General features: G+C 39.6%; 1 protein-coding gene across 2 annotated transcripts in view; it reads right to left on the minus strand.

The window, feature by feature from the left end:
- Positions 1–13,044, minus strand: part of CDH13 (cadherin 13) — a 553,953-nt gene that overhangs the window by 50,855 nt on the left and 490,054 nt on the right. For both annotated transcript variants that reach the window (XM_070761895.1, XM_070761896.1), the window contains exons 9-10: positions 12,766–12,948; positions 11,189–11,442 (exon numbers count right to left, since the gene is read on the minus strand). In XM_070761895.1, the coding sequence (XP_070617996.1) occupies positions 11,189–11,442; positions 12,766–12,948 (437 nt within the window). The remainder of the gene's footprint in view (positions 1–11,188; positions 11,443–12,765; positions 12,949–13,044) is intronic.

The following is a 13,044-nucleotide window of genomic DNA, read 5'->3' on the forward strand; positions in this document are numbered from 1 at the left end:
ATTCTTTGTGCCTGACATAGCTCTTTCTTTTCATCTCTAGATCATCAACTGGGAGTTTTAGTGCAAGATAGCACTTTTGCCCATATTTTTAAGAGGAAAAGAAAAAAGTAACTACCCCATAGAGGCCAAAAACACCTCTCCAAGTCATACAATTCCACAAGATTCCTCTAGATGCAAACATTTTCTTGCCTGATGGGGTCAGAAGAGATCCAAGAGCCAGTTTGTGTTGACTTGATCTCAACATGTTGACTAGGGAGGAAGTACCATTTGAGAGGGCATTGGGTTTGTAAGTGGAAAGTGGTTCTTGAGAAGAGGCAAAAAAAAATCCTGAACACCCGGTTCTTATCTAGAAATGTTCATAAGTAGAGGCATTCTTAGGTAGAGGTACCACTGTATTTAATTTTTTTTACAATGCTTATATTTAATACCAAAGAAGGTAAGATGAGACACTACATTTTCCACATTTCCTCAAGGTAAAGTCTTTTTTGGAGGTGGCACTTCAAAGTTCAGAAAAGTTCGGAAAACAGAGTTCAGAGGCTCTCCTGCTTAGCTGTTGGAGACAGCTGCTCAGAAAATGACATTCTCCTTGAGGAGCCTCCTCAAGACTATATTAGTGTCTCCCCCCTCCCCCCCCCAAAAAAAATTTGAATTGGTGTGTCTGGCCTTTCAGTATTATTTTCATTACTAGTGCTGTGGTGTACTCTTTCAATCAATGCAATCTCTGGTGAGCTTGTGTTATTTTAGTGTTTTATGATCTTTTTTTTCCTTGGATATTTTTTTATGTGCATTTTTAATTGAACAGCACTAGAGAATTATTGCTGCTTTTTTTAGACTATTCAATGTTTTCAAGATTAGGAAAATAGATGGATGCGTAGTCTTAACTCTTCTTTTTCTCTACGAAAGGTAAAGGTTTCCCTATCCAGTCTACATTATTATTATTATTATTATTATTATTATTATTATTATTATTATTATTATTATTTATTAGATTTGTATGCCGCCCCTCTCCGAGGACATGGTTCTTATCTGTGTTGGTTGACTCCAGCATTGTCTAAAGACATGTCTGAGATCATGGGGTCAATTTGACCACATGCCAAAGTGCACAGAACACTGTTACCTTCCCACCAAAGTGGTACCTATTTATCTATTCGTGTTTGCATGCGTTTGAACTGTTAGGTGGGCAAGAGTTGGAGCAAGGCACAAGAGTTCACCCCATTGTGTGATGCTTGGTCTTGACCTAAGCTGTCAGTTTTCCAGTTGACAAGCTCAGCATCTCTCTATAATATAGAATTGTTCCCATACACTGCTACTTTTAAAGGCTGATTTGCGCCCCCTTTGTAATAAGGTCTGGTCTACAATCCTGAGCTCTAACCTTCTTTCGGCTGTGGCGAGGGGAGCGTTTGCCCAGGTTCGCCTGGTGCACCAGTTGCAGCCCTATCTGGACCGGGAGTCACTGCTCACAGTCACTCATGCCCTCATCATCTCGAGGCTTGACTACTGTAATGCTCTCTACATGGGGCTACCTTTGAGAGCAATCATGGGCTTTTCCAAATATGCCCATGTTACTCCAACACTCCGCAGTCTACATTGGTTGCCGATCAGTTTCCGGTCACAATTCAAAGTGTTGGTTATCACCTATAAAGCCCTCCATGGCACCGGACCAGATTATCTCAGGGACCGCCTTCTGCTACATGAATCCCAGCGACCAGTTAGGTCCCACAGAGTGGACCTTCTCTGGGTCCCGTCAACTAAAGAATGTCGCTTGGCGGGGCCCAGGGGAAGAGCCTTCTCTGTGGCGGCCCCGGCCCTCTGGAACCAACTCCCCCCGGAGATTAGAATTGCCCCCACCCTCCTCGCCTTTCGTAAGCTCCTTAAAACCCACTTCTGCCATCAGGCATGGGGGAACTGAGATACTCTTTCCCCCTAGGCCTTTACAATTTATGCATGGTATGTTTGTTTGTAGGTATGATTGGTTTTAAATTAAGGGGTTTTTAGTTGTTGTAGTATTGGATTTACATGCTGTTTTTATTATTGTTGTTAGCCGCCCCGAGTCTACGGAGAGGGGCGGCATACAAATCCAATAAATAAAATAAATAAATAAATAAATTGAACCCTAATCTTGATCTATTGATTCCTCCAAAGGAAGGAATGAAGCCCATGCCTTCCCCCGGGATGACTAAGCCTTATGTTCTGGGTTTCATATCACCATCTTCTATAAATTTCTTTCTTTCTTCACAAATATATTGTGGATCATCCGCTACGACACTTTTGTTGGTAATTTACGGTCTTTCTGATGCCTAACAAAATGTGTGATTGCATTTATACTCAGAAGCTATTTTCCAGAAATTGGATGACTTATTAAAAAGTTAATAAGCAAACACATCAACCCACCCACACCAATTGAATTTCGGGAGATATTTCTTCGATCACTGTCACATTATGAAAAGCAGTGGGATGGGAACCAGGCACTCAAGCGTTTCAGCAGATTCCTAACTGGAGTTAAATACAATTCTAATAGCAATTGCTACACAACAATTCTTCAAAGGAGGCGAGGAGCATAATTCAACCCCTTGTGGTTATGCCAATGGAAGTTGGGTTTCATCAGGTTCTCAGGTCTGCTTGAAGAAGTTGGTAGCAGAGTATGAAATACATTTGGAGAATTGGTTTCATGACTCAGAGCTTCTGGGAGCTCTGCGGAAAGACAGATGGGGTCCAGCTGAAAAAATAAACGTAAGAAGAGCAAGCAATTTATTTCAGTTTACTTTCAGACATGCTTGGGAATAGAAACATAGAAACATAGAAGATTGACGGCAAAAAAAGACCTCCTGGTCCATCTAGTCTGCCCTTATACTATTTCCTGTATTTTATCTTAGGATGGATCTATGTTTATCCCAGGCATGTTTAAATTCAGTTACTGTGGATTTACCAACCACGTCTGCTGGAAGTTTGTTCCAAGCATCTACTATTCTTTCAGTAAAATAATATTTTCTCACGTTGCTTCTGATCTTTCCCCCAACTCACTTCAGATTGTGCCCCCTTGTTCTTGTGTTCACTTTCCTATTAAAGACACTTCCCTCCTGGACCTTATTTAACCCTTTAGCATATTTAAATGTTTCGATCATGTCCCCCCCTTTCCTTTCTGTCCTCCAGACTCTACAGATTGAGTTCATGAAGTCTTTCCTGATCAGTTTGATGTTCAAGACCTTCCACCATTCTTGTAGCCTGTCTTTGGACCTGTTCAATTTGATCAATCTCTTTTTGTAGGTGAGGTCTCCAGAACTGGACACAGTATTCCAAATGTGGTCTCACCAGAGCTCTATACAGCGGGATCACCATCTCCCTCTTCCTGCTTGTTACGCCTCTAGCTATGCTGCCTAGCCTTCTACTTGCTTTCCCTACTGTCTGACTGCACTGTCCACCTGTCAAAAATCACAGAATCATAATGAGGTGTCACTCACCATGCTTATGAGCTCCTTGAAGCCTGGAATCTACAAACGAGGTACAGATATTCACCACTATTACAAATGAATATCTCCGGGACCACCTTCTGCCGCACGAATCCCAGCGACCGATTAGGTCCCACAGAGTTGGCCTTCTCCGGGTCCCGTCGACTAAGCAATGTCGTTTGGCGGGTCCCAGGGGAAGAGCCTTCTCTGTGGCGGTCCCGACCCTCTGGAACCAGCTCCCCCCTGAGATTAGAACTGCCCCCACCCTCCTTGCCTTTTGTAAACTCCTTAAAACCCACCTCTGTCGTCAGGCACGGGGGAACTGATATAACTTCCCCAGGCTTATATTGTTTATGTATGGTATGTTGCGTGCATGTTTTTTTTAATTATGGGTTTTTAGTTTTAATTATTAGATTTGTATTCTACATTGTTTTTTCTATTACTGTTGTGAGCCACCCCGAGTCTACGGAGAGGGGCGGCATACAAATTTAATAAGTAAGTAAGTAAGTAAGTAAGTAAGTAAGTAAGTAAGTAAGTAAGTAAGTAAGTAAGTAAGTAAATAAATAAATGGATAAATGGATGTATGTATGAATGAATGAATGAATAGAATGAATGAATGAATGAATGAATGAATGAATGAATGAATGAATGAATGAATGAGGTATCATTCCTCAAACGGAACTTCAACCCACCGAGGTCTTTTAGAAATGCAAACATTTATCTCGCTGCATTTATGAATTATAGAGCCCACTATTGTTTTTATTTTTAACCTTGACTTTTGTCACAGTTACACGAGACAGCACATTCTAGTGGATAAAATCATGAATTCAGAAGAAACGTTTTAGCATTTTTATACAAAGAGTGTGTCTCTTTATTTTTAATCCCTCGGCTGGGATATTTGATATTTATCAAATATTTTGCCTTTCTGTGTGAGCGCCATTTCTGCTTTAAAGTTTCCAATATAGAGTAAGGTGGCTTTGAAGGGCTTTTTATTCTATTTTATTTTATTGTTAGAGATGATAAACATAGGGTTAGTTCTAAAGACTCCTGGCTATTATGATTTAAGTCATAATGAAAATCTTTTCAAGCTTAGTGTTGGAAGGGTTCCTTAGAGGTCCTCTAATCCAACCCCTGACCAAGCAAGAGACTTACACTGTTTCTGACAAATGCTGATGAAGCTTCCACAACTTCTGAAAGCAAGCCCTTCCACTGGTTGATTGTTCTTTTTGTCAGAAAATTTCTCCTTATTTCATAGAAACATCAAAGATTGACGGCAGAAAAAGACCTCATGGTCCATCTAGTCTGCCCTTATGCTATTTCCTGTATTTTATCTTACCATGGATCTATGTTTATCCCAGGCATGTTTCAATTCAGTTACTGTGGATTGACCAACCACATCTGCTGGAAGTTTGTTCCAAGGATCTACTATTCTTTCAGTAAAATAAAAACATAGAAAACTGACGGCAGAAAAAGATTTCCATGTTAATCCTCTCCTTGACCAGTTTCCATCCATTAGCGTGAGCTGGTAGAAGCCACCAGGATGTCATATTCTGCACGGCATCATCCACAAAGGGTGGAAATGGCATAATAGTATCATTTGGAGATGATGTTCTAGGGGAAGGGCCTTCTCTGGGGCAGCCCCGGCCCTCTGGAATCAGCTCCCTCCAGAGCTTTGTACTGCCCCTACCCGCCTCGCCTTCCACAAGCATCTTAAGACTCACCTATGTTGCCAGGCCTGGGGCAATTAGATCTTAGACCCTCTGACCAATAAATGTGATGCATGGTGTGATTAAATTGGTTGATTGTTTAATAGATTGGGGTTTTAGCTGCAGTTTTTAATGTATTAGATTTGTTTTATACTGTATCCTGTGAGCCGCCCCGACTTTTTGGAGAAGGGCAGCATACAAATCTAAATAATGATGATGATGATGATGATGATGATGATGATGATGATGATGATGATGTTCTGGTGTTTGGACCTCCCTCTCCAAATGATACAATATAATTGGGTCATTCAGGGATGATGTTATCGTGTGAATGGCATTTCCTGCCTCAAGGGATGAGAAAGGATAGAGATAGAAATAGAGATAGAGATGGATAGTGGATAGATAGGTAGATGATAGATACATAGGTAGATAGATAGTTGATACAGATAGATAGATAGATAGATAGATAAATAAATAGATAGATAGATAGATAGATAGATAGATAGATAGATAGTTGATACAGATAGATAGATAGATAGATAGATAGATAGATAGATAGATAGATAGATAGATAGATAGATAGATAGATGATAGCATAGATAGGATAGATGGATAGATGGATAGATGGATAGATGGATAGATGGATAGATGGATAGATGGATAGATGGATAGATGGATAGATGGATAGATGGATAGATGGATAGATAGATAGATAGATAGATAGATAGATAGATAGATAGATAGATAGACAGACAGACAGACAGACAGACAGACAGATGGTGGATGGATGATAGATAGATAGATAGATAGATGGATGATAAGATAGGTAGGTAGGTAGGTAGATAGATAGATAGATAGATAGATAGATAGATAGATAGATAGATGATAGAGAGATAGAGAGATAGATGATGGATGGATGGATGATAGATAGATAGATGATAGATAGATAGATAGATGGATGGATGGATAGATGGATGATAGATAGGGAGAAATAGAGAGAGAGAGAGAGAAAACAGATATAAAGATAAAGCTAGACAGAGAGAAATAGAGCTAGATAGAGTTCTCCAATATTTACTGTCAATTCGGTTATTTAATCAATTAGGCATGCTTCCAATCCATAATCAACATTTCCCCTCTTTTGCTGGAGAAAGACTCAGTCACCCTGGTTTCCAAGAATCAAAGTTGCAGTCATATATTTACATAAATAATTAAAACTCCAGAAGCACAGTAGGTAATAAAAATATATTGCCACAATAAAATATGGAAGCAAAGAGCACTGCTTTAATTAAAAATCACCACTCTAGTGCAGTAAACAACTTATTTGTCTTCGGTTCTGAAGTCAAAACTATTCTAATCTCTGAACTTGTTGAGCCTGAAGTGAAACAACATACCTTGAAGGATCTTCCCACCGAGATAAATTCTCGAAGCCGGTAAATATGTTTAATTAAGACTTACTGTTAATAATGGATTTTTCAGAATTAGGCTGCTCTTTAATTTCCCAGGGTAGAAACTGTTATTGCATTTGGCCTTGACGTTTTCTCTCTCTCTTTCTCTCTTACACATACACACACAAATATCAAAAAGTTCTGATTAGAATTTCAGAGCTAGCAAATAGGCAAAATCAAACTCTTAACTCTGCTTGTAATCTCGGATTAAGAAATCAGATCTAGAAACATCATAGAAACATAGAAACATAGAAACATAGAAACATAGAAGACTGACGGCAGAAAAAGACCTCATGGTCCATCTAGTCTGCCCTTATACTATTTCCTGTATTTTATCTTACAATGGATATATGTATATTTGGAATACTGTGTTCAGTTCTGGAGACCTCACCTACAAAAAGATATTGATAAAATTGAAGGGGTCCAAAGATGGACTACAAAAATGATGGAAGGTCTTAAGCATAAATCGTATCAGGAAAGACTTCATGAACTCAATCTGTATAGTCTGGAGGACAGAAGGAAAAGGGGGGACATGATCGAAACATTTAAATATGTTAAAGGGTTAAATAAGGTTCAGGAGGGAAGTGTTTTTAATAGGAAAGTGAACACAAGAACAAGGGGACACAATCTGAAGTTAGTTGGGGGAAAGATCAAAAGCAACGTGAGGAAATATTATTTCACTGAAAGAGTAGTAGATCCTTGGAACAAACTTCCAGCAGACGTGGTTGGTAAATCCACAGTAACTGAATTTAAACATGCCTGGGATAAACATATATCCATCCTAAGATAAAATACAGGAAATAGTATAAGGGCAGACTAGATGGACCATGAGGTCTTTTTCTGCCGTCAGTCTTCTATGTTTCTATGTTTCTATGTTTATCCCAGGCATGTTTAAATTCAGTTACTGTGGATTTACTAACCACATCTGCTAGATTAACAGGATTAACAGTTAATCTCAGGATTAACAGTTAGTCTGGATTAAAAAGTGAAATTATACGTAGTGCGACATAGCAGGGTTGTTTTCTTTTGCCTTGTTTTAAGAAAAAAAATAGTATCTACACAATAAAATGGAATTACGATTCATTTAATCGAGTCCAAACTCTGTTTCAACAGAAGATGGAAATTCTTTACTTAACTCTGGAAGCTGGGGAAAAAATGGCAACTGACTCTGTTTGGTTATATTCCTCAGGACAATTCCCCTTGACCTTGGAGTCAAATTTATTTCGCAGTGAAGCTAGACACACAACACTACAAGCGAAGAGGCATGAAGTAAAGAAATGTCAATACTTCCACCAACACTGGACAGGACAAGCCACTAGTGTATAAAATGAGAGCAAACACTACCTCCTACTGACACTGATGATGCTACCTAGTTGGATCCTGAAACGTCCACAAGAAAACAAACAAAGTTCAGAGAGCATCGAGGACTCTACAGTTCAATCCTGAGCTATACATTTTCTTTTCTATCAATTCTCAATTTCTTTCTTTTTTTCTTTTTTTAATTAAAAATAATCTTTATTAAGTTTCTACATATAAAAACAACCTAAACAAACAAAACATACAAAGAAACAAAAGAAAGAAAAATGAAAGAAAGTAGATTGGCAAATCGGTTTATAAACTTATAGAATATATAAAGCGTTCAGTTTCAGTGGTATTCAATATGTGCATATAGATAGTTATTTGCTTATCATCAATTAATATTTTCTTTCACTATATACATATTTGTTATATAAAAGACATATTTTGCCAACCATATTGTTGAGTATCACTATCGAGCAACCTAATATTAAGTATTTGTATCTAGTGTGTGGAATTGTGTGTTTGTTCTCTATAGTTCTGTGTTGTGGTTAGCTCTGGCCCAGCTCCTGCCCCGAGGAATGTGCAGGTGGATGTGGGGAAAACATCCACATGCCGCAGGCCTGTTTTGCTCCCAATGGAATCTGCCGACGAAGCCTCCTCTGACTAAGGAAGTGTGAGTGACAGGGAAGAGGGGAGTTTGGCAGACAGCCCAGGAGGAGGTCAATCATCTGTATCATCCTTGGATTCTGAACAAGAATTAATGACACATCCATGCATGCGTAGAGTGATGCATAGGAGACAACAACTGAAGGATTATTACAAGAGAAAATGAGGCCACCTGTGGTTGGGTGGGGCTGCTGTTAGTGCTACAGATAAAAGTGCAGCTTGGTGTTTTAGCCTCATGGCAGTTTACCTGATTCATTGTTTCATCAAGATCGTGTTTTTTGTGCTGTTCAAGATTGTGTGTTGACTCTCTGGACTTTAGAATTGGACTCAATTTCCCAGTTATTGGGTGAGCAATTGGATTGCATTTAACCTGTGCCTTGTGTGGACCAGAAAATCCCTTTGACATTTAAAAAGGGAGTTGTTTCTTTTTTTCTGTTTATAAAAACTTTTGGGTTTTCCTTTTATCGTGTGGTATGTGTCTTCCTGGATTAATTACCCTGTAATTACGGGCGGTTGAAACACGCCGGCAGAACAGAATATATAAAGCGTTCATTTTCAGTGGTATTCAATATATGCATATAGATAGTTATTTGCTTATCATCAATTAATATTTTCTTTCACTATATACATATACTTATTTGTTATATAAAAGACATATTTTGTCCACCATATTTTGAGTATCACTATCGAGCGACCTAATATTAAGTATTTGTATCTAGTGTGTGGAATTGTGTGTTTGTTCTCTATAGTTCTGTATATTATATTGTGTTCATTTTGGGTATTTCCAACCAAGGTACAAATTCATTTTTAGGGGTTTTATGTTCCATCGATTTATGGTGCAGTGTTTCTATATTTTCATTTTATTTGGATACGAAAGGAAGGCGTGTCTAGTTTTGCTTTTCCTTTAGTTTTATAATGTATTTTTTTTCCTGTTTGAGCCATTTGTACCAATTTTCCCATATTTTGTAAAATTCAGATTTATCTTTTTTTCCTGTAATTCCAAAGTCATTTTGGTCATTTCTGCATACTCAAGGACCTTAGTTATGAATTCTCAATTTCTTTCATAATCCCACCACTTTTCTCCAATTCTACTCATGGCCTTAGCAACTATATTGCCTTGAATGTGGGATCTGGCCATGAACTTGTTTTTCATGTTACAACCTTTTCAGCCCGAGACAAGCAAAATATAGTCTCTGATGGACGAACATAAAAAGTTTCATTCCAATCTGAGTGGTACAAGCTGGTCTAAGCAATGCCGTGATCCCTGAGATGTTTCTTTCAGCTGTTGCTCCATTGTTATTCAAGGTCACTAACCCTCTGAAGATTTCAACTCATGCTCCAAAGCCAAGGATAATTTTTTTTTCCTGCCTTGCTTTCTGGCTGGGTTAAACGATTTGCAAAACTAATGAGCATTTCTGACTTCCCACCACTATTGGCTGCAATTTTGCATTTGCAACATAATCGAGGGTGGGAAGAAGCAAAAACACGCATTCAAGAGTTCAAGAGTTGTAAACCTAATCCTACGTAGCTTCTGCTCTGGAAATCTCACACTACTTCTCAACACTTCTCCCTTAGACTCTCCACGATTGACCTCTCCAGGTTCCTAAGAGGCCAGTAAGGGGCGTACATAAGTGCACTGGTGTGCCTTTCGTCCCCTGTCCAATTGTCTTTCCTTTCTTTCACTTATCATATATATTCTCTTCCTTTCATATATCCTCTCCTCTAAGTTCACTTTCACCCTCTTTTATATTATCACATGTCTATTTTTCTTCCTATGTATTTGTGTATTGGACAAATGAATAAATAAATAAAATAAATAAATAAAACTACTTACCAGAGCATACAAAACTTTTGCCAGACCCATCCTAGAATACAGCTCATCTGTTTGGAACCCATACCGCATCTCAGACATTAGCATCCTCGAAAATGTACAGAGATACTTCACCAGAAGAGCTCTTCACTCCTCTACTCGTAATAGAATAACCTACGAGACTAGACTTACAATCCTGGGCCTTGAAAGCTTAGAACTACAACGCCTTAAACATGATCTAAGTATTGCCCACAAGATTATATGCTGCAATGTCCTGCCTGTCAAAGACTACTTCAGCTTCAACCACAACAACACAAGAGCACATAACAGATTCAAGCTCAATATTAACCGCAACAAAATTGACTGTAAAAAATACGACTTTAGTAATAGAGTTGTTGAAGCGTGGAACTCATTACCAGACTCCGTAGTATCATCCCCTAACCCCTAAAATTTTACCCTTAGACTGTCCATGGTTGACCTCTCCAGATTCCTAAGAGGTCAGTAAGGGGCGTGCATAAGTGCACCAGAGTGCCTTCCTACCCCTGTCCTATTGTCTCTCCTCTATCCCATATATCTTCTCTTCCATCCCTATACAGTATCTTTCTTCTATTCTCTAATTGATTATTTTATCCTATACGTTCTCTTCTATTCTTTCTCTAATTCTATTTCCTCAAAGGTGTCCTCTATTACCTTCATTGTGTATTATTGTGCATTGGACAAAATAAATAAATAAATAAATGGGGCCCAGCAGGAGAAGCAAAGCTGTGTACGCCGGGCTGGTAGTGGCGGTGCAAAATTCCAAAACCTTCTACTCACCTTATCGTTTGATGCTGCAAAGTGTCTGGATCAGTGGCATTAACTGTTAAGACGACACTTCCAATGGGGATGTTCTCTTGCTTGCTGACCATCATTGGATTAGGGTAGAAAATGGGCCCCTCGTTGACATCTAGAACTGTGATCTGAACCGTTGCTGTGGAGCTGGTGTCATACAGGACATCGGGAACCAAGAGATCTTCGTTTTCTACCTTGATCAGGAGCGTGTGGAAGGCTGAGATCTCATAATCCAAAGGCTGAAAGACATGAATGTATAATATTGTCCACATTCGTGTACATTAAACCACACTACAAAAAAAGACATGGAAACTCTAGAGAAAGTGCAGAGGAGAGCAACCAAGATGATAAGGGGACTGGAGACTACTGGCTGTGTTCCAAAGGTAATGCAATTATTTTTTTTTAAAGGAATTTATTGAACAGATTTGCAAAAACACTTGAAATTCTTCAAAGTGCTGTCCTTGGGCCTCTACACATTTTTTCCACTGACACTGCCATGACCGGTACGCACTCTGGAAGGCGTCTTCGGGGATCTCTTGCAAGGTCTTCATCATGGCTGATTGGATCTCTTCTATGGACAAAAAACGGGTTCCTTTCAGGGCTGGGAAAAAAAAGAAGTCTGCTGGGGCGACGTCAGGACTATAGGGGTTGGGGTGGGGCAGCGTTGGCACCTGGTGTTTGGCCAGGAACGTGCGGACTCGTAGCGCGTTGTGGCAAGGTGCATTTTTCATCCATAGAAGAGATCCAATCAGCCGTGACGAAGACCTTGCGAGAAGTCTCTGAAGACGCCTTCCATGGCATTTACTGGTCATAGCAAAGTTGCTGGAAAAAATGTGTAGAGGCCCAAGGACAGTACTTTGAAGAATTTTAAGTGTTTGTGGAAATCTGCTCAATAAATTCCTTTAAAAAAATTGCATTACTTTTGGAACGCACCCTGTATAACATACGAAGTATGGTTGCAGAAACTGGGCATGGCTAGTCCAGGGGAGATAAGATGGCAGGGTTCCAATATTTGAGGGGCTGCCACAGAGAGGAGGGGGCCAGGCTGTTTTCCAAAGCACCAGAAGGCCTGACTAGGAATAATGGATGGAAGCTGACCAAAGAGAGATTTAACCTGGAAATAAGGAGGAACTTTGTGATGGTGAGAGTAATCAACCAGTGGAACAGGTTGCATGCAGAGGTTGTGGGAACTCCAACACTTGAGACTTTCAAGGGGAGATTGGACTGACATTTGTCCAAAATAGTATAGGGTCTCCTGCTCAAGCAGGGGCTTGGACTAGATGACCCACAAGGTCCCTTTCCAACTCTAATAAGTAAATAAATAAATAAAGGCTGGCACAACAAGTCCCTTCAGATAAGGAGACCCTTTTATTCTTATTAAAAGAGGTCTTATGGACCTTATAATCCATGTTATTGTTTATGGAGGTTCTCCATCATCCAGGTCTTTGGTAAAACCAAAGGTGGTTTTGCATTGAGGCAAATGGGCTTTCTGATTTTTTTTCTTTGAAGATCTTTCACTTCTCATCCAAGAAGCTTAGGTTGGTGCCTTGCTCTTTTCTTACCTTAACAACTGACAACATCCCTTCATTGTTCTTTGCATTGGTGTGGATTTCGAAGCTCTGGGCCGGATTGCCATTGATGATGGTGTAAACCGCCTTCCAGGCAGCTGTGGCTGGATCATCCCGATCTTCCACGGTGAGGTTCACAATCACACCAGTGCTGCCTTCTTTCACGGTGGCTTGGAACTCAAAATTAAGAAAGGAAGAAGGTTAGCACCATGAAGGAAATCATCACCAGCATTAAAATAAATCTGTATAAGTTGTTAAGAGCCGGAGTGGCGC

This window comes from Erythrolamprus reginae, chromosome 9 (genome assembly GCF_031021105.1).
Source record: "Erythrolamprus reginae isolate rEryReg1 chromosome 9, rEryReg1.hap1, whole genome shotgun sequence".
Classification (NCBI taxonomy): Eukaryota; Metazoa; Chordata; class Lepidosauria; order Squamata; family Dipsadidae; genus Erythrolamprus; species Erythrolamprus reginae.